Source organism: Elgaria multicarinata, chromosome 3, assembly GCF_023053635.1.
Source record: "Elgaria multicarinata webbii isolate HBS135686 ecotype San Diego chromosome 3, rElgMul1.1.pri, whole genome shotgun sequence".
Lineage (NCBI taxonomy): Eukaryota > Metazoa > Chordata > Lepidosauria > Squamata > Anguidae > Elgaria > Elgaria multicarinata.
The window spans coordinates 175,903,238-175,929,469 of record NC_086173.1 but is presented as its reverse complement, the minus strand read 5'-3'; the positions used below and the strand labels follow the sequence as shown (position 1 = coordinate 175,929,469).

Here is a 26,232-nt window from a genome sequence, read left to right as displayed (position 1 = left end):
TCTATGAATAAATCTGAATGGGGAAGGAAGAGGCGGCACCCTGCAGTTGCTCCTTGCAGGGAGGACACAGTCAGCCTGCGATTCTGCATCCCTGCAGGAGGGATGGCTCTAGGCAGCTGTCACGGCTGGAAACCCAGAAGTTCCCGGTCCAGTCAACGTATTTGGGCCTCTTCCATTTTCTTATCTCTGTTTTCCCACTCCTGCGGAGGCCGCCATCATGTTGTACGGAACGAACGCGGGGGGGGGGAGAGTTGAATGAGGCCGCAGAAACAGACATGCGCAGAAGGAACGGGCGGTTTATTTCCTGGAGAGGGGTTTGTCTGTGTGTGCAGAGTCCCCCTCTGGAACTCAATGGAAAATTCCAGAGAGAGAAGAAGGACGCATGCGCAGGTGTGTAGTCTCGCTCGCAACCAAGTGAGGGATTACGTGGGAGAGGGGGCGGATAATTCCTTTCTTTCCGGTTCCCGCCAATGATTGCCTCGAGACTGCGGGATATAAAAGGCTAGAAGTCGTTTTCTACATTCGCACTTGGGAATGTCTGAGGGAGCTCATTTCTTTCCTCCCCCCCTTTGTCTTCGCTCGTAATGGAACAGTCCAAAGGGGCGCGGCTAAGAGTAACCTCAAGCCAAGTCACGTGGGAGAAAAGGGGCTCGGCCGTTTGTTCCGTACGGCAAAATGGCGGCGCCCAGCACGCGCCGGGATCGGGGGCAGAGTTCGTCAGAAGGGGGCCATGTGGGGGTGGGGGGCGCCTGGGATCCCTGGACACGGAAGAGACGGGGGAGGTTGGACATCGGCCACGCCGCCGCTTCGTCGCCCGCCACCTCTCTACGTACAGCAAGATGGCGGCGCCCGTGGGGCGGGCGAGGCGGGGACTTCCGGTCTTGCGCGGTGCGCCGCGAGGGAGACCGAAGCAGCGATCGTGATGGAAAGACAGAAGGAAAGGCCGTTTAAGGAAGGCGGTTTGGGGGTGGGGAGGGGGCGCCTCCAGGGCCCCATTTTGGGGAGGGGGCGCCGTCTGGGGTCCCGGATGGAGGCGGGGGCCGTGCTGGGGAGACTGAGCAGGGTGTGTGTGGGAGGGGGGCGGATGGCCTGGCTCGTGGGGGTGGGGGGTGGGGGGGAGGAAGAGGAGAGCTGCAGCCCCCTCCCCACAGCCGTGAAACACCCTCCCTCCCTCCCTCCCTCCCTCCCCCCCCAGGCACACGAGCCCCCACCCCACCCCACCCCCTTGCCACTGGGGCAATTGTGTGTGTCTGTCTGGGGTGGGAGAGCGCCTCTCTTTCCTCTGCCCTCAGGATAACGTTTCCTCTTCTCTCTCCTCCACAGATGCCGCCCTGCTTGGGCCGTGCGTGGCGGTGCTGAGGGGGCCGGAGCACCTGCCCTGCCGCTGAGCCCTGCCCGCCATGGCCTCCCACGGCCCCAGCATCGTCATCTCGGACGAGGACAGCGGTGGGCCCCCTTCCCCCACGCCAGCCCGCCCCGTGCCACAGGAGAGCCCCCCCGGCTGCCCGGGCAGCAGCGCTGTGCCTGCCCTGCCGCCAGCCCTGCCGCCAGCCCTGCCTTCCTCCTGCAGTGTCGCCGCTGCCGCCAGGCCCCCGCCTCAGGCCAACGGCCGCCCAGGCCAGAGGAAGCCCCCACTTGGCAAGGACCCCGCCAGCCTCAAGGCCGAGAATGAGCGGCTCTTTGCGGAGGTGAGCAGGGGTGGCGTTTTCCCCCCCTGGGAGGGCAAAACAGACATTTTGGGAAGAACCGAAATGTTTCTTGTCAGCGCGGAGCTTCCGTGGCTGAGTCCGGACGACCCGCTAATCGGCGGTTGCTTCCTGTTCTGTTCCTGTTGCCCCTGGTGGCTTAGCGTGTCGGCCGGACTCAGCCAATGTGTTGCCGTGATCTCTTAAAATAAACCTATTGTGGCTTTAAGCGTTCATGTTATATTTAATGCTGTATGTATGGTTTTAGCTTTCGTGAACCGCCCAGAGAGCTTCGACTATTGGGTGGCATAGAAGCGGAATAAGTAATGAAGAGCCCTGAGAGGCTGGATCGGACCCAGGGTCCATCTCGTCCAGCACTCTGTTTACCCGGTGGCCAACGAGCTGCTGACCTACAAAGCAGGACACCAGGTGCACCTGCACCCTCCTGCCCATGTTCCCCAGCCACTGGTTTAGATCAGTTTACTGCCTGTGACATTGGAGGTACCCCGTAGCCATTAGGACTAGTAGCCATTGGGTCATTTATCAGGCGTTATTAGACCCGGCTGTTTGCCAAGGCTTCCAAGGACGTCATATAAAATTCTTCACCCTACGCAGGTAAAACCCTGTCTTAAAAAGCCTTTAGTACATTAAAGGGGAGACATTTCTCAGAAAAAAACCCAGGGAAGAAACATTCCCACTTCTTCCTCCGGACCTTTGCATCTCTGCTTCCCAAATAAGGATGGGTACTTTGGCCCGTCAGCCACCCCCACCCCGAGGAAGAAAGACCCCTCTTGTCACAGCTTCGTTTTCTGCAGGAAAGTTTCTGTTTCCTAAGTTGGTTAGTAACGATGACTGGAAGTCAATTGCAAATACAATATCAGGCGAGTTGGGCAGTTTCACCATTGCCCGGCCAGCAGGTGCGTCTGTAGCAAATGCATCGTTGGAATGCGCCCACGTGTCAGTGTGAATCGGAACTCAAAAGCAGCAACGGCGGTGAAACGGAAGGTCTCCAGGGGAGACAGTTGAGCTGCCTGGAACCAGCTGAGCGCTTGTCCGCGTAACAAGCACAGCGCTTTGGGTGGCCAGGAGTTCACTCGTGTGTCAACGGTTCTCAGTACCTTTGCTTCTCTCCCCATGACTGTAGAATTAGACAAGCGCCAGAGAAGGACGCGCCCATTGGTTTTGAGTTTTTGCAAGTATTCCAATAGAACACTGCGCATAAAATGACAGTTAGATCATGTTCAGGGTGCTTTATTTCCTGCCGTGGTCAAATATTTGGGGAGTATTGGCACAAAAATAATAATTGTGTGTGTCTGGGGGGGGTACTTTGTGACAAACGGCAGGATATAAATGTTTAAAATAAGTAAATAAACATGCTGAATTGGCCGCCCCTTCTCATGAGAATCAGAAAAGGGGCTGATGAAAGCTGCCCTATGCGCATTGGCTGTTCCCAGGACCATGTTTTCCAGCAGACCCACCTGGCCGTCTGCGTTCCTTTGGGGCGTGTGTGCTTTGAATGTTGGCCGTGCGCTTGGTGCTGTACATGCTGCAGAAAGGAGCTCAGCCCCTTCCCAAGAGGCCCGGAGGACGCGGGGTCTCCCAGCACCCACGAGGGGGCCTGGGGTTGGCCACTGGGAACGCGTCGCCAGCTCCTGCCGGGGCCCTCTGGGCGAGCCTCTTCCGGTCAGCCTCTCAAGGCTGTTGTAAAGGCTGTGCAGACGCACGCAGGTGCCCTCTGTCCCAGTGGCCATGCTCCTGGCGCAGCGGTTGGAAGAGCTGCCCTGCCTGGGCGTGGTGGCTCCCCGTTCTCTCCCTCTTCCTTGCGCACGCCCGGGCATTGGCCTGTGGTGCGCTCTTTCCCCACCGCTGGTGGGCACCCGTGGGGATTGGAGCCTCCTCCTGGGAGCCTCATGCTTGCGTCTCACAGCGTTGCTTCCCCTGAATCTCACCTAGGAGTCCTCATCAGAGAATCATAGCGTAGCAGAGTTGGAAGGGGCCTTCAAGGCCATCGAGTCCAACGCCCTGCTTCTGTAGTGCAGGGAGGTGGGGGAGCTGCGTGTGCAGAGAGGGGGGCTTTCCATGGGCTGGCTGGGTGATGCTGTGCGGGCGAGGGGCTCGGGGCGGGAGTTGAACCTCCGGGTTCTCCTCGCGGCCCCCTCCCCTCTGGCCTTCCACCCTCGTTAGCAGAGCTTGGAAATGGACGTTAAAAGCCTCGCATGGGGAGGGCAAAGGCTTGGATTGGGCCGTGTGGCTTTCCCAAACACGCCACAGCCTCCGAAGTAGCCCGCGCAGAACGACGACGACCCCCCGTCGGTTTACGAATGGATGGTTTGCCCTGCGCGGGGGGCGCCCTGCCTGCAGCACGCCTCACCTCTTCCACTTTCACCCCACTAGCCGTGATCAGCTCCTTCGTAGGCCGGCCCTGCGTTGATGTGCAAACTGGGCTGCTGGGTTTTTTAGGGGCTAGGCAATTTAGAGGTTAAGGCCCAAACAAACCCTGGGTTAATTGCTGGGTTATTTAGCCCGTAAACACGTTGTGTTTGCACATTTCGCTCGGCAGGACCTGATTGTGGGTTGCTGAGTCAAAGCAGGAGAGCGGGAAGCCCCCCACCCCCACCCCCTCCCGCACCTGCACCACAACCCATCCGTCTTCCGACCGAGGGGTTTCCGTTACGTGCGAGCCAGGCTGTGCGGTAGGTGGGTATAAATCTAACCTCTTGTGCCAGCTGGCTTGTGAGTGTGTTTCTTCCAAAGCAGCCTCTCCAGGTTTTCCCTTGTGGGAAAACTCTCTTTTGGGCGGATGTGTGTGTGTGTGTGCGCGCGCGCGCACACTGGGGTCTTTTCTCGCTTGTTCCGTCTGACCTGCCTTCATCCCTCTCCCCCCCCCCCCCCGGCAGTTCATGGCGTTCTGCTCTGAGCACACGCTGGACCACCCGGAGGTGATGTCCTACCTGGCCGGCCGGCACCAGAAGACCAACCCGGACTTCCTGGCCTCGGTGGAGTTCTGCAACGTGCTGGCCCGCTGCCTGACGCGGGTGCAGGCCCGGCGGAGCAAGGTCTACGTCTACATCAATGAGCTCTGCACCGTCTTCCGGGCCCACTCCCAGAAGAAAAAGCTGACCCTAGGCCCCGCCGCCCGGGCCGCCCCCGAGATGCCGGCCCCCGCCACCCAGGCCCCCCCCGAGACGCCGCCCCCTGCCGCCCCCGAGGCGCCCAAGCCCCGCGGGGCCTCCAAGCGGCGCATCCAGGACCTGGAGAACCTGCTACGGGTTTACGCCAAGGAGATCCGGCGGCTGCAGGAGCGGGAGCTGGACCTGGAGGAGCTGGGCCGGGCGGACTCGGCCTACCTGCTGGAGAGCCGCCTCAAGCGGCGCATGATGCGCGTCTTCCAGCGGCTCTGCGAGCTCAAGGGCTGCAACAGCCTGACGGGGCGGGTGATCGAGCAGCGCATCCCCTACCGCGGCACCCGCTACCCGGAGGTCAACCGCCGCATCGAGCGCCTCATCAACCGCCCCGAGGCCTTCCCGGACTACGCCGACATCCTGAAGGTGGTGCAGAAGGCCAGCACGCGCCACAGCCTGGGCCTGCCCAAGCGCCAGATGGAGGGCATGGCCGCTGACGCCTTCCGCGACGTCGGCAACCGCCTGCAGGAGCGGCGGCACCTCGACCTCGTCTACAACTTCGGCAGCCACCTCACCGACGCCTACCGGCCCAGTGAGTGGGGCAGGGGGGGGTGACACACACACACCGCCTCCCTCTAATGGGGGCTGCGCTCGGGGCCAACTGCTGGCCGCGTGGATAGGGGAGGGGGAAGGGCACAACGCCGGAGCGCCTCAGCCGGGGCCACGGTGCAGAGGGTCAGGAGCGCCGTCACTGTGAGAAGCTGCTGCCCCCTGAGGGCCGGTTCGGGCCCCCGCTTGGCCAGGGAGCGCACTGGGTGACTTTGGGCTGGTCGCCGACTCTCGCCCTGACCCACCCGCTGCGAGGGTGACATGGAGAGGAGGAGGATCGGGGCCGCAGCAGCCACCGTGGCTCTTCCTTGCAAGGAAAACGGTGGGCTAGAAGCCTGGCAAGTGCAACTGCCGTCCTCCACCTGCGCTGGATGGGTTGCCCTCCCACCCACCCACCCCGGAAAGGATCCCTTTCGCCCTGGCCTGACCTTTGGGTGCCAGGGGGCCCTCTGCAGCTCAAAGCGCCGCGTGCCAACCTGGCCCCAGCCGTGGCCTCCCTTCCGCAGCACGGTATGACCTTGCCAGAGGGACCGGCTGGCTCGCCATGCCCCGGTTGCATTCTCCATGGGGCTGCCCTGGGAGACTGCGGGCAGCCCTTGCAGCCTGCTCAGACCCCGGAGCTAAATGGCTCATCCTGAGGAGCCACTGCCACCGGCAGCCTCCCTCCGCCCCCCGGCGCCCAGCCCTCCAGGAGCTGCTTCCGGAGCGTTTCCAAAGGCTGGTTGTGACCTGAACACCACTCAGACTGGGCGGTGGGGACCCTCTGGCCGTCCAGTTGCGGTTGGACTATCCTTCTCTGCCTCGCCCGCCTCAGGACCATTGGCCTGGGACCCCTGCGCGCACCCTGGACAGGGCCTGCAGGCGTCGTCCCGCTCTGCCTGGTCCCAATTCAGCCCTGGAGCTCAGTGCTGCCCTCCTCCTTTCCTTCGCCAGCCTCGTTCGGTGTCGACACGCGCGTGGAATGGGCAGGCAAGGCCACTCTGCGCTCTCGGATAAGTAAGATCAGGGCCTGGAGAGCCAGAGGAGGGCGAGGATCTCTTCTCAATCCTCCCAGAGTGCAGGACACAGAATAACGGGCTCAAGTTAAAGGAAGCCAGATTCCGGCTGGACCTCAGGAAAAACTTCCTGACTGTTAGAGCAGTACGACAATGGAACCAGTTACCTAGGGAGGTTGTGGGCTCTCCCACACTAGAGGCCTTCAAGAGGCAGCTGGACAAGCATCTGTCAGGGATGGTTTAGGGTGGATTCCTGCATTGAGCAGGGGGTTGGACTCAATGGCCTTGTAGGCCCCTTCCAACTCTGCTATTCTATGATTCTATGATATGATTCTATGATTCAACGGCTGAAGTCACCAGGGGAGGGGAGATTCCGGCTCAGTTTCCTGGTGGTAAGAGCAGTTTGAGAACAGAGCCGAGGACCCAGGAGAGTGGTCCGCGGCTCTCCCTGGCTGGGGGGTGGTCTTCAAGCAGGGCCTGGGAAGCCGCTCAGGCTCTGGATTCCCCACATCAAGCACAGGGCAAGACTAGATGGCCTCCATGGCCCCCACCATAGGATTCTATATCAGATGTCAGGGAGGTGCACAGCGGAACTATTTATTAAACCAATGCACGCGCACATGCACACACACACTCATCATAGGATCATAGAATAGTAGAGTTGGAAGGGGCCTAAAAGGCCATTGAGTCCAACCCCCTGCTCAATGCAGGAATCCACCCTAAAGCATCCCTGACAGATGAGTGGGAGGGTGCTGTTGCACCCTGTCCTGCCTACATAACACTTGACAGATGGTTGTCCAGCTGCCTCTTGAAGGCCTCTAGTGTGGGAGAGCCCACAACCTCCCTAGGTAACTGATTCCATTGTCATACTGCTCTAACAGTCAGGAAGTTTTTCCTGATGTCCAGCTGGAATCTGGCTTCCTGTAACTTGAGGCCCTTATTCTGTGTCCTGCGCTCTGGGAGGATCGAGAAGAGATCCTGGCCCTCCTCTGTGTGACAACCTTTTAAGTATTTGAAGAGTGCTTTCATGTCTCCCCTCAATCTTCTCTTCTCCAGGCTAAACATGCCCAGTTCTTTCAGTCTCTCTTCATAGGGCTTTGTTTCCAGACCCCTGATCATCCTCGTTGCCCTCTTCTGAACATGCTCCAGCTTGTCTGCGTCCTTCTTGAATTGTGGAGCCCAGAACTGGACGCAATACTCTAGATGAGGCCTAACCAGGGCCGAATAGAGAGGAACCAGTACCTCACGTGATTTGGAAGCTATATTTCTATTAACGCAGCCCAAAATAGCATTTGCCTTACTTGGAGCCATATCGCACTGTTGGCTCATATTCAGCTTGTGATCTACAACAATTCCAAGATCTTTCTTGTTTGTAGTATTGCTGAGCCAAGTGTCCCCCATCTTGTAACTGTGCATTTGGTTTCTATTCCCTAAATGTAGAACTTGGCATTTATCCCTGTTAAATTTCATTCTGTTGTTTTCAGCCCAGCACTCCAGCCTATCAAGATCATTTTGAAGTTTGCTTCTGTCTTCCAGGGTATTCGCTATCCCACCCAATTTGGTGTCATCTGCAAATTTTATCAGCGTTCCCTGCACCTCCTCATCCAAATCATTAATAAAAATGTTGAAGAGCACTGGGCCCAGGACTGAGCCCTGCGGCACCCCACTCGTTGCCTCTCCCCAGTTTGAGAAGGTTCCATTGATAAGTACTCTTTGAGTCCGATTCTGTAGCCAACTGTGAATCCACCTAATAGTTGTTCCATCTAGCCCACTTTTAGCTAGTTTGTTAATCAGAATGTCATGTGGTACTTTGTCAAAAGCTTTGCTGAAGTCAAGATATATGACGTCCACAGCATTCCCACAGTCCACAAGGGAGGTTATCCTATCCAAAAATGAGATCAAATTAGTCTGGCAGGATTTGTTCCTGACAAATCCATGTTGGCTTGTAGTGATCACCGCATTGATTTCAAGGTGTTTACAGATTGACTTCTTTATAATGTGCTCTTTTCTCCTTGTTGGAATTGTTTGTAATTGTGCCTTTAAATTTCATTTTTTAGGTACTCCCACCCATCCTGCACTCCTTTTCTTTTTAGGCTCCCTTTCCACGGGACCTTACTTATCATAGTTCTGAGTTTATTAAAATCAGCTTTCCTAAAATCCATTCTCCCACAACGACTACTCTTCGCTTCTTCTTGGTTGACCTACCTTCTGCCTCTTGGTCACTGTTGCATGGTGTCTCCTGTACTTCTTCCTCTGCAAACTGTCCTTCAGTCTCATTCTCCAGAAGCTGAAAGCAGTTGCTTAACTCCAATGGCTCCACTGGTGCAGAACACCCTCTAATTCCTCCCCTCCTAACTGTCACTCTTTTCCAGGGAGTTTCCTCTTCATTGGCTTTCCTCCCCTCAGCATACTCCACTTCTGCTTCAGCTGGCTGTTGCTCTTCAATCTCGTGTGCTTCTTGTCGCTGTTGCAGTTCCACCGTTCGGTCTAAGAACTCCTCGACTTCTCTTATTCCTTGGAGGGTGGACACTCGCTGCTCAAGTCCCCTCACTTTTTCTTCCAAAAGTGCCACCAGCTTGCACTTGTTGCAGCTATACGCCATGTTGAGCTCAGGCAGAAACACGAACATTGCACACCCTTTGCAGGTCACCACCTCTAGGGACTCCTTTCCATCCATATTGTCGATTTCTGCTTTGTTTTTCCCTTTCTGATTATAGTGGAATTGCCTTTGAGATTTCGCCCTGCCCCTGTTCCTCAGCAGCAGGGGAGTGTGGTGTAGTGGATAGAGTGTCGGACTGGGAGTCGGGAGATCCGGGTTCCAGTCCCCACTCGGCCATGGAAACCCACTGGGAGACTTTGGGCCAGTCACAGACTCTCAGCCCAACTCACCTCACAGGGTTGTTGTTGTGAGGATAAAGTGGAGAGGGGGAGGATTATGTATCCCACTTTGGGTTCCTTGGAGGAAAAAAAGCAGGATATAAATGCAATAATAAATAAGGCGTCTCTCCCCTCTTCGGTGGGGCAGCCCTGCAGCGGTTTCGGGAGGGCTGCCGTGTCCCCTTGCCCCTCGCCCCGCCCCCCCTGCACCACGCAGGAGGCCTCACTGATGTGGACAGAGATAGAGCCGTTACGTCCTGGAACCTAGAATGCACATCTCAAATCACATTAGCCCTTTTTGCCGCTGCGTCACACGGCTGACCCATGTTCAGCATCTCGTTGGCTGCAGTCCCAAGACCCTTTTCACAGGCAGGACTCCCCAGCCAGGAGCCAGGAGCCAACGGTGTTATTCGGCAAACCCACATAAGCACTAGCAGAGCTCCGACGAACCCTTCTCCTGCGCAACAGGTTGTGCAAGGAGCGTGCGCCGGTTGCACCAGACTTATGTGCAACAAGTTGCACAAGCATAATCCGCAACGGCACTCCTGCAAGCGTAGCTTTAGTTGGATCCTTCTCCTGCGCCCTGTTCGGAACCTTTAGTTCCTTCCATCGTAGCTTCCGGAATGACACAGCTGGACGCTTCCCCCAAATACCCCCCCTCTGGTCTTTGGTTTGGGTTTTCCTGGGCTCTTTGAAGCGGAGGGCGACGAAGGGATGGAATAAAGCCCAACGGCAGAGCCCTGAACGTGTCCCTGTTGAGTTCCCTTTTCATAGAATCATAGAATCGTAGAGTTGGAATGGGTCTATAAGGCCATCGAGTCCAACCCCCTGCTCAATGCACGAGTCCACCCTAAAGCATCCCTGACAGACGGTTGTCCAGCTGCCTCTTGAGGCCTCTAGTGTGGGGGAGCCCACAAACTCCCCAGGTTACTGGTTCCATTGTCATACTGCTCTAACAGTCAGGAGGTTTTTCCTGATGTCCAGCTGGAATCTGGCTTCCTTTAACTTGAGCCCCTTATTCTGAGTCCTGCACTCTGGGAGGATCAAGCAGCGATCCTGGCCCTCCTCTGTGTGACAACCTTTTCATAGAATAGCAGAGTTGGAAGGGGCATACAAGGGTTGTCCAGCTGCCTCTTGAATGCCTCTAGTGTGGGAGAGCCCACAACCTCCCTCGGTAACTGAGTATTATAAGTATTTGAAGAGTGCCATCATGTCTCTCCTCAATCTTCTCTTCTCCAGGCGAAACATACCCAGTTCTTTCAGTCTCTTCGTTTTCCATTCCTTCAGGGGCTGCGTTTTTGTCCTCTTCCTGTCTTCTGAGGGGTCGGCGACCCCCTCCCCGCGTGGTGCCCCCTAGGACTTAGATCGAGATCCCCTCCCCGCGCTTCCTCTTGACCAGGCCCAGCACCCGGCTCCTGCTTCATGATAGCCTTCCGGGGGGGGGGGGGGAGGGACGGTTTTCCCACCGGCTGAGAATCTACATGGTGACGTTCCCATCTCTGACCTCTGCTGAACAAATTGTGACGGGGTACTTTGTCAAGCACTTCCCTGGGATTGAGGCTGTGGAGGGGCGTTTGGGGCCCGCCTTCCCCCCTCTGGCAAGGGGCTCAGGGCAGCTTACTGGGTGGTTGTCCCCCTCTGCAGTTTATCCTCACAGCAACCCTGGGAAGCAGGTCAGGCTGCGAGTCTGTGACTGGCCTCAGCTGCCCCATGAGCTTCGGGGCTGAGCGGGGACTGGAACCCGGATCTCCCGAGGCCCAGCCCAGCGCTCTCGCTCCACACTGGTTATCCTCTTGTTGCACCGGGGGGGCGGGGAGCACCGTGGCTGTCTTTGGATTACGCCAGCCCTGCGGAGTAGTCCATGGAGAGGAGCCGGCATCCGCACTGCCGGGGCTGCTCTCCAGTCCGCCGGTGGGTTGGGCAGTTGGGGTGAAACGCAGCAGCTGTTGGACGGGAAGCAGGTCAGCGTCCTCCCTGAAGTGTTCTCTGCCTTGAATGTCCTCCTGACCTCACTGTTTCCCACCCTCTGCCTGCCCCCCCCCCGACCAGCCCATAAGGGCTGAACATAGACCCCAAAGTCCCCCTCACTCTCCACACGTCAGACGAAGGCCCTGGTCCCAATCTGACGCCCTGACCACTGCGCCCCACTGCCCGTCCTCCAAGTGTTTCCTGCTGAGAACGTGGTAGGTCCAGCCTGGCTTGGAGGGGAGGGGGAGGAGGAAGGGGGTCCGGACCACCACCCGTCCACTGCGTGGGCATGCTGGGGGGGGGGGCAGGGCCCAGAAGCAAAGAGCCCCTCCCTGGCTCACGGGCCGAGTCCTCGGCCGCTCCGCGCTGATCCCGGCAGCCCTGCTCTGTTGCCTCGGCAGATACGGATCCGGCGCTGGCCGACAGCGAACTGGCGCGGCGTCTGCGGCACAACCGGCAGCTGTCGGTGCAGCGCCTGGAGGAGGTGACGCTGCAGTTTGCGCAGCTGCAGGACCAGAGCGAGGAGGACGACTGGCGGCGGCGGTGCAGGCAGGGGGGCCGTGCCACTAGGCGGCGGCGGCAGGGGACCCCGCCCCAGGACGAGGCGGCGGCGGCCGGAGAGACCAACCAGGTATGGGGTTCGCGCGGCGGCCGGTCACTGTTGGGGCCGCTGCTGAGGGTGCTGAGCCCTGGCTCTTTGGGGTGCCCCCCCTCAGATGTGCCCCACTGGAGGAGGTTTGTGTTTGCGGCAGGGGGCGGCCTTGTGCTCAGGCAGCCCTCAGTCCTTCTGTTGGCCTGGCTGTGAGCACAGGGGCCCGGGGGGGGGGAGCCGTGTGCCGCCCCTGCTCCTCCCCCCCCCCCCGGCCCATCCCAGCCCCAGGTGTGGCCTTTGCTGGCTGTCTGTTCTGGGGGCCGCAGGAGAGGGATCCACCCCACAGTGGGTCTCCCTCAGCCAGCAGGGCCCGAGGCCGTGGGGGGCGGCCTCCTCCTAGCCCCAGGGACAGGGCAGGGATGGGCCTTGGGGGGGGGTTCCCAGGGGAGGGGGCACGCTGGAGACTCCCTTCTCTGTCTCGTTCACTAGGGCAGCTCAGGTCCACAGGGGGCCGCTCGGGCAGGCGAGGAAGAGGAGGACGATGAAGAGGAGGAGGAGGAGGAGGAGGAGTCCTCTGAGTCGGACATGGAGGCAGAACTGGAGGAGTCCCTAGAGGCCGGAGAGGAGGAGGAGGAGGAGGAGGAGGAAGAAGGCCCTGCACCAGGTAGGCTGCAGCCACTTTGGAAAGGCCTGCTGGATCGGGCCCCTCAGTCCTGCAGCGGCTGACCGCAAGCTTGCGCTTTGGCAGTGGAAGCTCAGGCCGGGATGTGGGGGGGGGGGCGCACCTGGGTTCCTCAGGTGGTGTGTCGGCCTCCTGGCCTTGGCGGAGTTCCCCCCCACCCCACCCCACTTCTAAAACTCTGAACTGCCGCGAAGAAGGATCCGTTGCAGGTGGGAAGGAACGTGGCCCCCGAGAGCCTCTCGAAGGTGGGAGGCCCCCCCCCCCCCGGTTTGGCTGAGGAGGCGGAGCCTCGGTCCGCCCGGCTCACTGGCTGCCAGAGGCTCTGGGAAGACGCCGCGGCGCGTTGAACGCGGGACCCTGAGCCCTCGGGCCCCTGCCAGGCTGGCGCGCCCTCTCTTGCCTCGAGCAGCCACCGTGACCTGGTGGATCCCAGCCCAGGGCCGCCTGCAAAGAGGAGGGCCGGCCTTGGCCTCGGGTCCGACACGGCGAGGCGCCGGGGCTCTTGAGGAATGGATCCCTCTCCAGCTCTGCTTTGTCCCTAGATCCAGGTTTTCAGGGTGGCTGACGGAAAGAGGGCCCCCCACCCCCACCTTCTCGTGGGGAGGGGGCTGGATGCCAGGCCTGACCCGCTTCTCTCCCCCTCACAGATGAGGATCCCCCTTCCCCGGAGGCAGACCAACGCATGGAGCTAGCGGCCATGGAGCCGGTCCGCTACTCCTCCGCAGAAGACCTGGACGAGGAGGAGGACGAGGAGGAGGAGGAAGAAGCGGAAGGCGGCCCGCAGAAGCCTCCGGCAGCCCCGGCGCCTCGGCCCCCCAGGGACTCGCCCGCTCTCAGCAGCTCCCCCTCCCAGCAATTCTTCTTGCAGATCGAGGAGGCGCTTCCCCTAGAGGCGGGCGAGACCCCCCCACCCTCCCCGCCGCCGCCCCCCTCCCCGCCACGGCAGACTGAGCTGGGGGCCGCCCTCCCTGCCCCTCAGCCCAAGCAGAAGTCCCGGGCGCCCCTCAAGCGCAGCTGGTCCCTGGAGGCAGAGCGAGGGGGCTCCCCCCGAACGGACGTCAACGGGCAGCCGCCCCCCAGCAAGAGGAGCAGGCCGGAGCATCGGGTGTCCAACAGGTGAGGGGGCTTCTCTCCCGCACTCTCACGGGGAGGGACAGAGAGCCTTGTTGCTGTGTGCCAGGGAAGGGGGGTGGGAAGGCGGGGGGCACCCCTTCTCCTCCCACTGCCCCCCAGGAAGGGGGTGGGTGGGGAGCGCAGGCTTCCCAGCCCTGCTGCTCAACCCAGAGTCCCATCCCCTTCCTTAAGAGCAGAGATCGCGAGCGAGCGAGCCAAGCCGGCCCCAGCTGACCGGTCTTCCTTCCCCAGCAGCTGCATCGAGGTGCTCAGCGCAAGCGAGGAAGACGAGGAGGAGGAGGAGGAGGGGCTGCTCCGCTCCCTGGCCGATTCCACCTGCGCTGACTCCCCCGGCCTGGGCTTGGTCACGAGTTCCCAGGGCAGCCCTCCGCACCAGCTGCACCTCCTGACCAAGGTCTGCAAAGCACGTGGCCCTCCCTCCCGGGCCAGAGGGGGGGAGGCAAGGGGAGGATCCGTGGGGCGCCTTGCGTCAGCCCCCCTGTTCCATGCCTGGAGAAGGCCAGGCCAGGCGAGGGAGAGCAGGCAGGCAGGCAGGCGGTAGGCGCACGGATCTTCACGTGTGTTTTGACATCCCTCCTTCACCTCCCCAGACCAGCGTGGCGACCCAGTGTGACCCAGAGGAGATCATCGTCCTCTCCGACTCGGATTAGCCACACACACCCCAGCCGTCCGCCTGCGTGTGCCACAGCCCCCGCTGAGAGGACATGGACCGAGCGGGGGGTGGGGGGGTGGGGGGTCCAGCCACGCAGAGGCAGCAGGCCTCTGGGAGTGGGGAGCGGGAGGGGCTGGGGGGGAGGAGGGGCAGGACAGTGTTTTTTGTGGGCAATTGTGGGGCGGGGGGCGCTAGGGCGGCCTGTGTTTTTATGCTCCAAACTTTTGGGAATTGGTTTTACAAAAAAGGGGGTGAATAAAAGAATAAGTATTTTTCTGTATTGACTAGCTTGAGTGTGAGTTGTGCCAAGTGGGGTGGGGGTGGGGTGAGACTGGGCACGGCCGCTGGTGAAACGGGAGCCTGGAAGTGGGTGGGGTCTCCACACCTGCCCCCCCCCTGTGTTCTGTTGAGGGGCTACCCCACCCCCACCCACCTGCACGCACACAAAAGTGGGGCATGTCCTCAGGAGCGTCCCTGGATGCCCCGCTCTGCACCTTGAAAGGAAACCCCCGGGTGGGGTGGGGTGGGGTGGGGGGCCTGGCTGGCCCCAGTTGTTGGGGGGGGGGGGAGAGGCTGCCTTTGAAGCTGGGGCCGGCTGCTGTTTTCAGTCCTGGCCCTGCAGCAGTCCTGGTCCCTAACTAAAGAGCCAGCTAGGGTGAGGGGATTATGGGTACTGTAGTCTCAACGCATCTGGAGGGTGGGCGGGGGAGGCTGCTTCCTTCTGTGTGGGGCAGGGGCTGGCTTGCCCTGCCCTGCCCTGCGCCTGGCTGCCCCCCTTGCCCTGGAGGGATTTGCGCCCCCCACCCCCTCCCGCAGCGGGGGAGGGGAGCACTTCGCACATGTTCAGAGGCACTTTTCCGGGGTGGGCGGAGGGCCAGAGCAGGTGCTCTCGGTCCCTTTGCTCCCCTCTAGATGGGCTGGAGTGCAACTCCCATCATTCCCAGTCAGCCGGAGAGCATGGGAGTTATAGTCTAGCGGAGCAGGAGCGCAGCTGGCGGAGAAACGAGAGGCCAAAAGCGCAACCCTGTACCCTTTAACGTATGATGCCTTTAAACGCCTCCGACGGAAATGGCTCCGGCGCCTTTAAGGGGCGCGCATGCGCCGCGAGGAGCGAAGCCCACTCGCCTCTTTCGGCCGCGGGGGTGACGGACGCGCAGGCGGCAGTCTGTCGGAGGGCGGAAAACCGCTCCTTAAAGGCGAGGCGGCCTAGCGCCTGCAGGGTCGGCGGGCGGAGCGAAGGGAGGCCGCGCCTGCGCCTTTAACTCCCGGCCGAAGAGGCGGCGGCGGCGGCGGCAGTAGCGGCCCAGCCCAGCGCGGGGTCAGCAGCGCAGCCGGAGGCCGCAGCCGAGAGCGCGCGGAGGCCGGACCCAGAGCCGCCCCTGGGTAAGCGAGGCCAGGGCTGGGCCCAGGCCTGCTCCCGCAAAGCATCGCGGGGAGGGGAGGGGAGGGGGGCCTCTGAGCGCGTGCAAAGCGCCACCCCCCCACCCCACAGGGGGCGGGGCTCACTATTCCTTCGCCTGCCTGAGGGGCCAGGGCGCCCCCGAGCATACGCAGAGGGCCGCCCCCTGACCCCCTCCCAGGCAGGGGGACCGCGGCTCCCATCCGCCCCAGCCCACCCGAAGTCCCGACAGCGTCTGGGGGGGGGGGAGGCTGTCTGCCCCCACATTGGGACGGGGGGGATTGTGTGTCGGAGGGGGCGGTGGGGAGAAGCCTGGGAAGGGGGCAAGGGAGCCCCGCCCCGCCCCGCCCCGCCCCTTCGGGCTCCGACCTGTCCTCTGTCGGAGGCAGGGTGCTGGGCCGGGCGGAGCTTCGCGGGGCTCCCGTGGAAGGACTCGGGTCCAGGCCGCCTCCGTCCTGGTGGTCTATCGGGGGCGGGGGAGGGGAGGGGAGGGGAGGGGAGGGGCGGGGAGCCGCTTGGCCAGGCTGGTCCAGATCCACACGCGCGAGGTGCAGGTGGCCGACTCCGCCCCTCCCTGCCCCTGCCCTGCCCTGCCCTGTGCGGTGGGGCAGGAGGGGCCCCGGCTCGCCCTCCCCCTGGGCCCAGGCAGCGGGAGGACTGTGGGGCCCTGGCCGCCCCTCGCTGCTCCCCAGGCCCCGCTGCTGCCCCCGACCCCTAGGTTTGGATGTTCCTCTTCCCTAAGGGGAGGGGGAGCCACGTGCCTCCCATCCGGAGTCTTGCAACACCCCTTGAAGCAGCCCTGAGCAATGTGGCGCCTTGTGGCTGCCTTGGATGACAGCGCCCAGCGTCCCCGGCGCTTCAGCTCTCCAGTAGAATAGAAGTGCAATAAGTAAAAAAGAACCTCAGCCCTGAACAGGCGCTCATGTCTTGCAACACCTCTTGAAGCAGACTTGCCCAACCGCCCCTGGGGCCTTCTGCATGAGTCGGACTACAGTGCCCAGCATCCTCTACATGCTGGGAGGCGGGGCGGGAGTAAAACACTAGCTGAGAGCTCTTCACACAGCCAGCCACATGGCCTGAGGAGGAGGAGGAGGAGGAGGAGGAGAAGGAGGAGGAGGAAGAGAGGCATTTCAGCCTCAGAGAACGGGGAGGGAAACGGGCCACGGACCGTGGAAAGGGTTGGGGGGATTTGGGGAAACCTTGGAAGGCTGGATTGGGCCTCTGCCCACCCCCGGTAGACGCTTCCGTGGGCTCAGAGTCCACGGAGCGCCAGCAGACGGATGTGTGGCCCTGGCTGTGCTCCTTAACGCCTTCCTGTCTCGTAGGACCGCCCGGCCCCCTGAGCGCCATGGACCCCTCCTCTTCCTCCGGCCTGGCCATCGTCCACGTGGACTTCCCTGAAGTGACCAGCGCCCTGCTGGAGAACCTGAACCAGCAGCGGGTGGAGGGCAAGCTGTGCGACATCGCCATCCACGTCCAGGGCCGGGTCTTCCGGGCCCACCGGGCAGTGCTGGCGGCCTCCTCGCCTTACTTCCACGACCAGGTGCTGCTCAAGAACATGACCTCCATCGTGCTGCCCAGCGTCATGGACCCCGTGGCCTTCGAGACGGTGCTGGGCTCGGCCTACACGGGCAAGCTGAGCATGGCGGCCGACGAGATCGTCAACTACCTGACGGTGGGCAGCGTCCTGCAGATGTGGCACATCGTGGACCGCTGCACGGAGCTGCTCAAGGAGCGCCGGGGGGCCCTGCTGGGCCTGGCGGCCGCCCCCTCCTCCTCCTCCTCCTCTCGGGTCCACTCCAGCCGCACCAGCGACAACCAGTCGCCCAGCAGCAGCAACTACTTCAGCCCCCGGGACTCGGGCGAGGGGGCGCCCGAGCCGGGCAAGTACACCCCCCGGGGGGCCCTGGCAGCCGAGGGCTCGGAGGAGCGCGAGGAGGAGGGGGTGGTCTTCCAAGCCGAGAAGGGGGGCCCCCGCGGCCCCGACCCCTTCGCCGGGGGCAGCAAGTTCATCCTGGAGACGGACGACGAGGCCAGTGACTGCGGGGAGCCGGCCAGCAGCGAGGGGCGCCGGCCAGCCTACGCGCGGCCCAGCATCATGCCCCAGAAGCAGTGGGTCTTCGTCAAGAAGGAGCGGGGAGGGGGCGCCCAGGAGGACCTGGTGCTGACCTGCGAGGAGGACGAGGACCCTGTGGAGGGGGCGGCGGGGGCCGGCGGGGCGCCCACCGAGGCCGCTCCCCTCAGCATCATCGACGTGCGCACCTTGAGCGGGGGGCCTGGGGGCGGCGGCAGCCCCCGGCTGGAGGAGCAGGTCAACTTCTGCGAGTCCTCGGAGGGCTTCTCCTCCTGCTCGCCCTACGAGGGCCTGGAGGAGGCGCCGGCGGCGCTGCCCGGCCCCTTCGGCCAGCGCGCACTGATGCCCATGGACATGCAGGGCAACCAGATCGTGGTCTTCCCCCCGCAGGCGCCCGTGGAGCACGGGGCGGTGCAGCTGGCGGGCGGCGCGGGCGACGGCAACAAGATCTTCATGTGCCACTGCGGCAAGGCCTTCTCCCACAAGAGCATGCGCGACCGGCACGTGAACATGCACCTGAACCTGCGCCCCTTCGACTGCCCCGTCTGCAACAAGAAGTTCAAGATGAAGCACCACCTGACGGAGCACATGAAGACCCACACGGGCCTCAAGCCCTACGAGTGCGACGTCTGCGCCAAGAAGTTCATGTGGCGGGACAGCTTCATGCGCCACAAGGGCCACTGCGAGCGGCGCCACCGCCTGGGCGGGGAGGGGGGCGCGGCGGGCGGCCTCTCGGGGGGCGTCAAGAAGGAGGCGTCGCCCTCCCGGATCAGCGGGGACGCCGAGTGGGGCGGGGGGCTGGGCGGGGAGCCGCAAGGGGCCAAGAGCGCCGCGCCCCCAGGCCGGGACCTCTCCAAAGCGCACTGGGCCCCCCGGGGCACCGTCCACCACGGCCCACCTCTGGCCTGACAGCCCCGGGGACCTCGCCTGCCCCTGGACAGGCCTTGAGGGGAGGCGGCTCCTCCTCCTTCCTTCTCCCTCCCCCCCCCGGGGGCCTGGTGGACCACTTGGCATGGTGCCCCTCTCCCATCATGCACTGGCCCGAACACAGGAGACTTGTGGGACGGGAGGGCCCTGGCTTCCCCTCCCCCCCCCGGTTTTAGGGTTTTGCACCCTAAGGGGCTCTGGACACTGGCAAGACCCCTGCCCACCCTCACCTGAAATTTCTCTGTTCTGAGTTGATGTCTGTGTATGTTTGGGGGCTGGGGGTGGGGGCAGAGAGAGAGAACTGTCTCACTTCTGAGGGTCCTGAACACTAAATACCCCCTCTCCCTCTGTGTGCTGTTTAGTTAGGGGTGTCACAGGGGGTCCCTGCTGTCAGTCAGTCCTGTGGGAGTGTCGAGGGAGGTTGTGTGTGTCGTCCCCCCCCCCCCCCAGTAGCTCAGTGGCCAAGGAGCCTGTGCTTTGCGTGCTGAAGGGGCCGGGTTCAATCCTGGCAAGAGACCCTCATTGGGGGGCGGGGAGCCAGTGTGGACGTCACGGAGCAAGGCGGGCGGAGGGCCTGGGTGGGGGCGGTGTTCCCGCGAGCGCGTCTGTGGTGTGGAGATTGTGCCTGTAGAGATGGGGGGGGGGAGGCAGGTGTGGAATCCCCTTGTGGAATCCCTTTCTTAACTTCTGAAAAGGTGCTCTTTACACCTGCCAGTCTTACGAGGGGTGTGGAAGGGTCTCCCACTCCCCACCCGCCCTTTTAGTGGCTCCCGGGAGTGTTGCTAGGCCTGGACCAAGTGCCCCCCACCCCACCCCATATCTCTTCCCAGAGGCCCGGAGTCTCCATTGGTGCCAGTGGAAGGTTTATCTTTCGCAGTTTAATCGCCAGGCCCCCCCTGGGGGGGGGACACATTTTGAAGGGTGGGAAGGAAAGAGTTAACTCTCCCCTCCCTACATGGTGCAAACCCCTCCCATTCCCCCCCCCCCACAGTATGAGAACACGCATAGTGTGGGTGGGGGGGATTTGAGGTGATCTGGGGGCACATTCCCTGGAGGTGGTGTTGATGAGAAATTTAAATAAGCCCTTATAAAATTGTCTCTCAGTGCACCAGAACGCCCTTTTTTGTGCTGGCGGAAATTGGCAAAAGGACGGATCCCACCCAAAACCCATTGTGCTGGCGCAGGTTGCACGGCACTCTTGCGCAACCTGTTGTGCAATGGCATGCGCAGCTGGTAGCGTAATGGGCCACTGTGAGATAGAATAGGAGGCCTTGTGTGCGCCCGGAATCCGGCCCGACACCCCCTCTGCTGGCTCCCATAGGCGGAGGCTGTGATCCGGGACCCGCGGGGGGGGGGGGCTGTGTCTCAGCAGCCCCTGTTAGTTTATCAGTCGTCCCCCCCTCCACCTAGCTGACCCCCTTCTCGCTGTGTGTCTCCCCCCCCCCCCCCATCTGTGCATCCCATTCTGTCGGGCTCAAGTTTATTTTGGGATTTTTGTAACTATTTGGTTTGGGCCTTTTAAAAAACAAATATTCTCTATAAATATTTATTGATCCGTTTGAGCCCCTCCCTGTTTCTATCTTTGTCCATGTCGCTCGCTCCCCCCCCCCGTCCCCAAATAACCCCTTGGAGGGGTTGGGGGGGGGGCAGCTGCGTCAGAGTTTTGTTTTTTTCCAGGTTACAAAACCCCCTTACACAATGCGGCATTCCTGGCCCTGCGCCCGGGGTGGGGTAGGGGGTTTCATAACCAGTTCCCCGTGGGGAGGGAGGGGGGAGGGAACATGCCTTTAAATTGGGAGCTGCGGGACGGGGAGGCAGACCGAGAAGCGGCGTCCCCGGGAGGATAAGAGCCTGATCCATTGAGCCCTGCATCTAGGGCAAGTGTGTGGGAGAGAGGGAGGGAGGGAGGGGCGCGGGGCCTTAGTGGCTTGGGGGAGATGGGAGCTCTGTGGGGGGGCTACCTTAACCCGAGACCCCTCTCCCGCCTACAGCACCCCCAAAATGCTACGCCCGGAAGCTGCGGCTGCTCTGGTGCTGCTCCTGGTGTGGCCGGGGGCCGGAGCGGAGAGGTAAGCCAGGAGAAAAGGGGGAGCTGGGAGGGGGCAAACTCTTCTTCCCCCCCCCCCCACGAACAAAGGCCTGGAGAGGGAGAGACTGAGCGCGGCCTTTTAAAACTCCTTTGAGAGCTGCAGCTGGTTTAGTTCAAATCAAGCTCCGCAATCCCCCCCCCTCAATAAGATGGGTAGACATCTGCAGCCCCGCCCCCGGAAAGGCCCTGCCCTCACTGCCCCCTTCTTCGCTCCACAGGAGGTCTTGGGACCCACACTCGCACACGGGGGCCTGTGGGGTGGACATCTGGTGGGAGGTTCCCCAGCCCGGGTGGCCACAGAGGCAATTTCGGGGGGGGGGTGTTCCGGGTTTGGGGCTGCCCCACTACTTCATGTGGGGACGCGGGCAGAACCCTCCCCCCTGTCCAGGTAAATCCAGGCTGCCGGCTCTTTGGTGCCCCCTCGGGTGGGGCAGCGAGCTCCCCTAACCCTCGTCCCATGGCCCAGTTCGCGTGTGCCAATTCTGGGCGAGACCTCGCCCCTGCCCCTGAAACAACAGCCCCGCGAGGTGGGTCTGGTGGTGGGGAGGGGGCGCTCGCTGCACGCCTCTGTAACGCGCACGAGGGTTTGGCTGTTGCTGCGTGTCCAGGCGGCCACGCTTGGACGGACGGTCCGGGCAGGCCATCGGGAAGAGCCCCGCATCGCCCGGGGCCCCACTCGGTGCGCGCCCGCTCCGTCCCCCGACACGTGTCTGCGGCCGCTGGACGGGCCTGGGAAGCAGAGCCTTCAGACACCCAGCCACGGGTTAGCGCGTGGGGGTGTGGGGTGTGGCATAAAACTCCGCGCCCCATGGAGTCAGCCCCGTGCCAGTCCTCGGGGGGGGGGTTCATGAAACCCACAGGTGCCCCCCACCCCCGTCTGGGAAGGCGGTCTCCGCTGAAGCGCGTTCCCCACCGCCAGCACAAAGTTCGGGGCCGTAAGCCAAGGGAGGGGGGCTGCGCTCTCTAATTGGAGCCCCCTTCTGTCGTGCCCCCCCCCGCGCCCTTTCAGGAATGAGCCTCCCCCGTGCAAGGAGGGTCGGGAGTGCTTCGACTACACGCTCGTCTGCGCCGAATCCGGCTACGAGGTGAGCCTAGAGCCGGGGGTGGGGGGAGAAGAGCCCCGTCCTAGCTAGGCGGAGCCCCGGCGCCGCCGCTTCCCTCCTCCTCTCCTTCCGCAGGCCCGGCTCTACCCCGCCTCGACCTGGGTTGGGACACGTGTGAACGGCTCCGCCTACCTCCCGTCCGTCGTCAAGAGCTTCTGGCGGCTCTTCCACTACATCCAAGGCCGAAACCAGCTGAGTAAGAACGGGAACCGGGAGTGGGTGGAGGCGGGGAGGGGCAAGAGCGCCTGTGGCATGTGCAGAGTGCCCGGGCCTGCCTCCGGACAGCCACCGCTCTCTTAACAGAAAGCTGGCTGATGGATCAGGCCGAGGGGGCGGGTGTTCGTTCCTCTAGCCCAGCACCCTGCTTCCAACCGTGGGCAGCCAGATAGATTCTGCCAACGAACTCGCAGGTTTCATTTCGATGCACGTCTTTTCGTGGCCCCCTTTCTTTCCATGCCCACGCGCATGGGTGTCGGAGTCTCTCCTACGGCGTATCCAGCGGGGAGGGCGTTTTTCCCCCACCCCACCCCAGAATTATTGCCCAGTACCCGTTTGACAACCCCATACACACACACAGGCTGCTGACCTCATAGATCCATTAGTCGCAGCAAAGGAATGGTCAATCAGGGCGGGACAAATTTGGAGTTTAATTTGGAAAGATTTCAAAGCCTTCAGGAAGCAAAAATGCCGCAAAGGAGATCAGCCGGCAGATATTAGAACACTCCCTCCCCCAGACTGGGCCCCGCCAGCTGTGTTGAACTACAATGCCCATAATCCCTAGCCAGCACGGGGAGGGTTATGGGCATTGTAGTCCAACAGAGCCAGATCCGGGCCAGAGCTCGGGGATGCTGAGGCTGCACATCTGCCCTGGACTGGATGACCTCTAAGGAGCCCCCGAGCTCCGAGGCCCTAAGCCCCCAAAGCAGCCTACTGCAAAATAATTAAAAAGCATGAAGCGTTAACACAGCACCCCCTCGCAGGGGGTAGGGGTGTGTGTCTTGGCATTGCTGCGGTGTCCCCCCTCGTCCGGCCCCTGTGACTCCCCCCTCCCTCTGCTCTTGCATCCCAAAGAGGTCCACATTCCCATGACCAGCCCAGTGCTGACCCGGGTCAAGGATGAGCCAGGGAGCCAGGAGTTCGAGGTATACTTCATGGTGCCGAGGGCCTTTCAGGAGCTTCCCCCCACCCCCACAGAAGACACGGTGAGTGAGAGGGCCCCCCCATGACACCGTAGCATGGAGCCACCCCCTAACCTGCTTGAGGGTGGATTTTGCCAAAATAGCTCCCCTCCTCCTGCCTAGAGAATCTCTCCCCTCACGGCCCCAAACACTGGACTTCAGGGCTGCTGCTGCTGCTGGCACTCACCCACACCCCATGTGCCCTCCATGGCCAGGGGCCGTCAACCCCATCGAGTGGCCCCTCCGCTCCTTGGAACCTTGCACTCAGGGCCTCGGGACAGCAAGGAGGAGGTGGGGCCCTGGGCATGGGGCGAAGCACCTCCCCCTCCCCACCGTAGGGCCGCCAGCCGCCCTTCGGGAATTCAGCCACCCCCGTTCCGGACTAGGCTGGACCGCTACTCAGCCTGGGCCTGCCCTTGGAGCCCACCACCGACTCCGCCCCGTTCGCCTGCCCTCCCCATCAGGTGTTCTTGGAGCGCTTCCCGGAGCTGCGCATCTACGCCCGCTATTTCGGCGGGTGGCTGACGGATGAGAACCGCAAGACCCAGCTGCACTATTTGGACGGGAAACTGAGTCACGACGGCCGGGCCACACAAGCTGGGCAGCATTTCACGGCCGGCTACAACAGGTGGGCATGTCTTGGCTCTGCTGGGGAGGGGCCGGAATCCCCTTTACATTATATTGGGGGGGGGGGGCAGCAGAAATTTGTGTGGCATTCTGTCCAGTGCCTGCAGCATCGTTGTGCGCAAAGTGGGGGCGGGGGGAGAAGCTCTCGCAGTGGCCTGGCATTTGGAACCCCCTTTCCCTGCAACTCGGGCTAATGCCCACCCCCCAACTTCTTCCCCCCCCCCACAGCCCCATGGAGTTATTCAAGAGGCGCAATGAAGTCTGGCGTTTGGCGGATGGAGACCTGGGCTGCAGTCCAACCTCCCCGGAGTGAATTCCCGGAGTATTTCCTGCGGGTGAAGATCCACCACCGCGCCCTAGCTGCTGCCCACTGCTGTGCTTTGGGGCACCCCCAACCCCACCCTGCTGCAGGGCGAAATCCATCCATCGCTCTCTTGCCAGCTGGCTGTGTCCGTCCCCCCCGCCCCCGACTCATGGAGAGAGACTCTGGGCCTTTCCCGGTTTGCAAGGCGGGCTCTCCAGTGATTGGGGAGGAGGTGCTTCACCAGCTGAATTTCTGCCTGCTGTGTAACCCCTCAAAGGCATTGCATTGCTACAAGTAAAAAAAAAAAAAAAAAGGTGGGAGAAGCCATCACTGCATTCTGAGGATGTGTATTGGCCTTTGCCCCCCTCCCATTCATACCTCCTCATCTCTCCCCCCCCCCGCCACCCACAATCTGTTCTAGAGTGTAAGCTCCTTGGGGGCAGAGGCTCTGGAAGGTCCTTGGTGCTAAATAAAGGAACGCCTTCATAAAGCGTCTTTAACGCCTGTTCATTGGAGTGGGATCTGGCAAAGCTGAGGCCTTCGGGGGCAGCTGAAGGGGTGTGTGTGAAGCATTTGGGGGCTTCAGCCCAGGGTGGAGGCATGGCCTCAGCTCACTGGCGACAAAGCTCCCATGGTGGGCTTGTGTTCCAATCCTTCTTGCTCCGGCCGTGAGCTTCAGGTTGTTTTCAGGGTTACCAGGGAGACAGAAGTAGCCAGACTCACAGGTTTGCTTACAAGAAGACTAAATTTATCGGCATAATTTTCAGCACATTCAGGCATATCCCAATAAAAGTGGCCCAGACTGCGAAAGCTTCCTGCACAAAAGACCCTTCGTCAAAATCTGGACCCCCGATCCCTGGGCACAAGAACAATGATAGCATAACTGAATTTGGCATTGCTGCCAAGTTAAGCTTCAGTGTGTAATTGCATGTTGTTAATAACAAAGCAGCTCTTCTCATCATAAGAATCTATAGCATAAGTCTACATCGTTGCTGATAAACAAGGCATTACTTGGCACTTCTTTGGCACACATAAGAAGAGGCTGGAATGTCAGCTCGTTAGAGCCTCCAGATACAGTAGCAGGCTACATAGATAAGACACCTGAGGTTCTCATGAGATCACTGTAATTGTGCTTTTGACCCATCTTTCCCTTAACACAAAAGAATGCTGCTGACTGGTACAGAAGGCAATAACGGTTTGCTAGCTTAGAAGCAGAAGCAGCCGTTCACCCAGAAGCCTTTGCAGGCAGCTTCCAGGCCATACAGCTTGAGCCCACGCCAGCCTCTGCCATGACCCAGACCCACAGCTTTGTCTTCTTCCTGGTGGGCTTCAGCTGAGACAGACTGAAGCCCCCTGAGAAGCCAAACTGCAATTTCTCCCCGTGTGCAAAGTGTGGAGGCCGGTGGCTCCGATATCAGTGGGGCTGTGAACCCGTTCTGGGTTTTAATGCCTTGGGGAGCTCCTTTAAGGTTCCGGCTGAACCCCAGAATGGATTCACAGCCCCACCGAATTCAGAGTCGCCGTCTCCCCGCCTCCACAGCTCTTCCAAAAATGGCAGCACTCCAAGGGTTGCACCTGGACTTTGAGAACGTTTTCTGCTCCACGCTCGGCTTTGGGAAGCCAGCCTCAAGGGACGCTTCTCAGCCGCAGCCCCGCGGACCTCGCCAGCCTCGCTCCTGTTGCGTTTTGCGGCATCGCAGCTCCGTGGCCACACCCACAAGCGGTGGATCCCTGGTTTTGGCGGTTCATTCTGCCTCTCTGGGATTGGATTGTGGTCTGAGGGTATTTTCCATGTAAAAAGTCATGGTGATCCCCAAGAATCCTTGCCTCAGGTCCATGTTTTAGTGCTGTGGTTGCGCCCCTGAGTGGGGAACCCTGGTTTTTGTGGTTCAGTCTGTAGAGGCAGATGGGCTCTGTGATTGAATTGTGGTTTGAGGGTGTTGCTCTGTAAATATCATACGAAATCACGGGGATCCCTGAGGATCCGGAGAGCGCATCCGAGACAGCCGCAGGGATTGAGGCCACAGCAGCGCCAGACCTGCCAGGTCTACCCAGAGCAGGAAGAAACACCAGCCCGTGCAAGTCGGCCCGGGGTGGTGCCGCCGCCGTGGAAACCCCCTCAAGACCCCCAGGCTTTAGGGATGCGGGTTCAAATCCTACTCACTAATTCCATGGAATCAGTTACCTAGGGAGGTTGTGGGCTCTCCCACCCTGG

General features: G+C 61.5%; 3 protein-coding genes across 3 annotated transcripts; all 3 read left to right on the top strand.

Annotated features, from left to right (window-relative positions):
- Nucleotides 1-1,280: 1,280 nt before the first annotated feature.
- DAXX (death domain associated protein) lies at nt 1,281-14,373 on the top strand. The gene is made up of 7 exons (XM_063122803.1): nt 1,281-1,688; nt 4,583-5,399; nt 11,658-11,887; nt 12,338-12,512; nt 13,178-13,646; nt 13,896-14,058; nt 14,255-14,373. The coding sequence occupies exons 1-7, from the start codon at nt 1,401-1,403 to the stop codon at nt 14,312-14,314; spliced, it is 2,202 nt and encodes a 733-aa protein (XP_062978873.1). The 5' UTR covers nt 1,281-1,400; the 3' UTR covers nt 14,315-14,373.
- Nucleotides 14,374-15,623: 1,250 nt separating this feature from the next.
- Nucleotides 15,624-18,698, top strand: ZBTB22 (zinc finger and BTB domain containing 22). The gene is made up of 2 exons (XM_063121999.1): nt 15,624-15,699; nt 17,041-18,698. Exon 2 carries the CDS (start codon nt 17,064-17,066, stop codon nt 18,696-18,698), a length of 1,635 nt encoding a protein of 544 aa, XP_062978069.1. The 5' UTR covers nt 15,624-15,699; nt 17,041-17,063.
- Nucleotides 18,699-20,517: 1,819 nt separating this feature from the next.
- On the top strand, nt 20,518-24,512 carry LOC134396119 (heme-binding protein 2-like). The gene is made up of 7 exons (XM_063122481.1): nt 20,518-20,597; nt 20,708-20,785; nt 21,815-21,890; nt 21,984-22,104; nt 22,980-23,110; nt 23,551-23,714; nt 23,942-24,512. The coding sequence occupies exons 2-7, from the start codon at nt 20,718-20,720 to the stop codon at nt 24,024-24,026; spliced, it is 645 nt and encodes a 214-aa protein (XP_062978551.1). The 5' UTR covers nt 20,518-20,597; nt 20,708-20,717; the 3' UTR covers nt 24,027-24,512.
- The last annotated feature ends 1,720 nt before the right edge of the window (nt 24,513-26,232 follow it).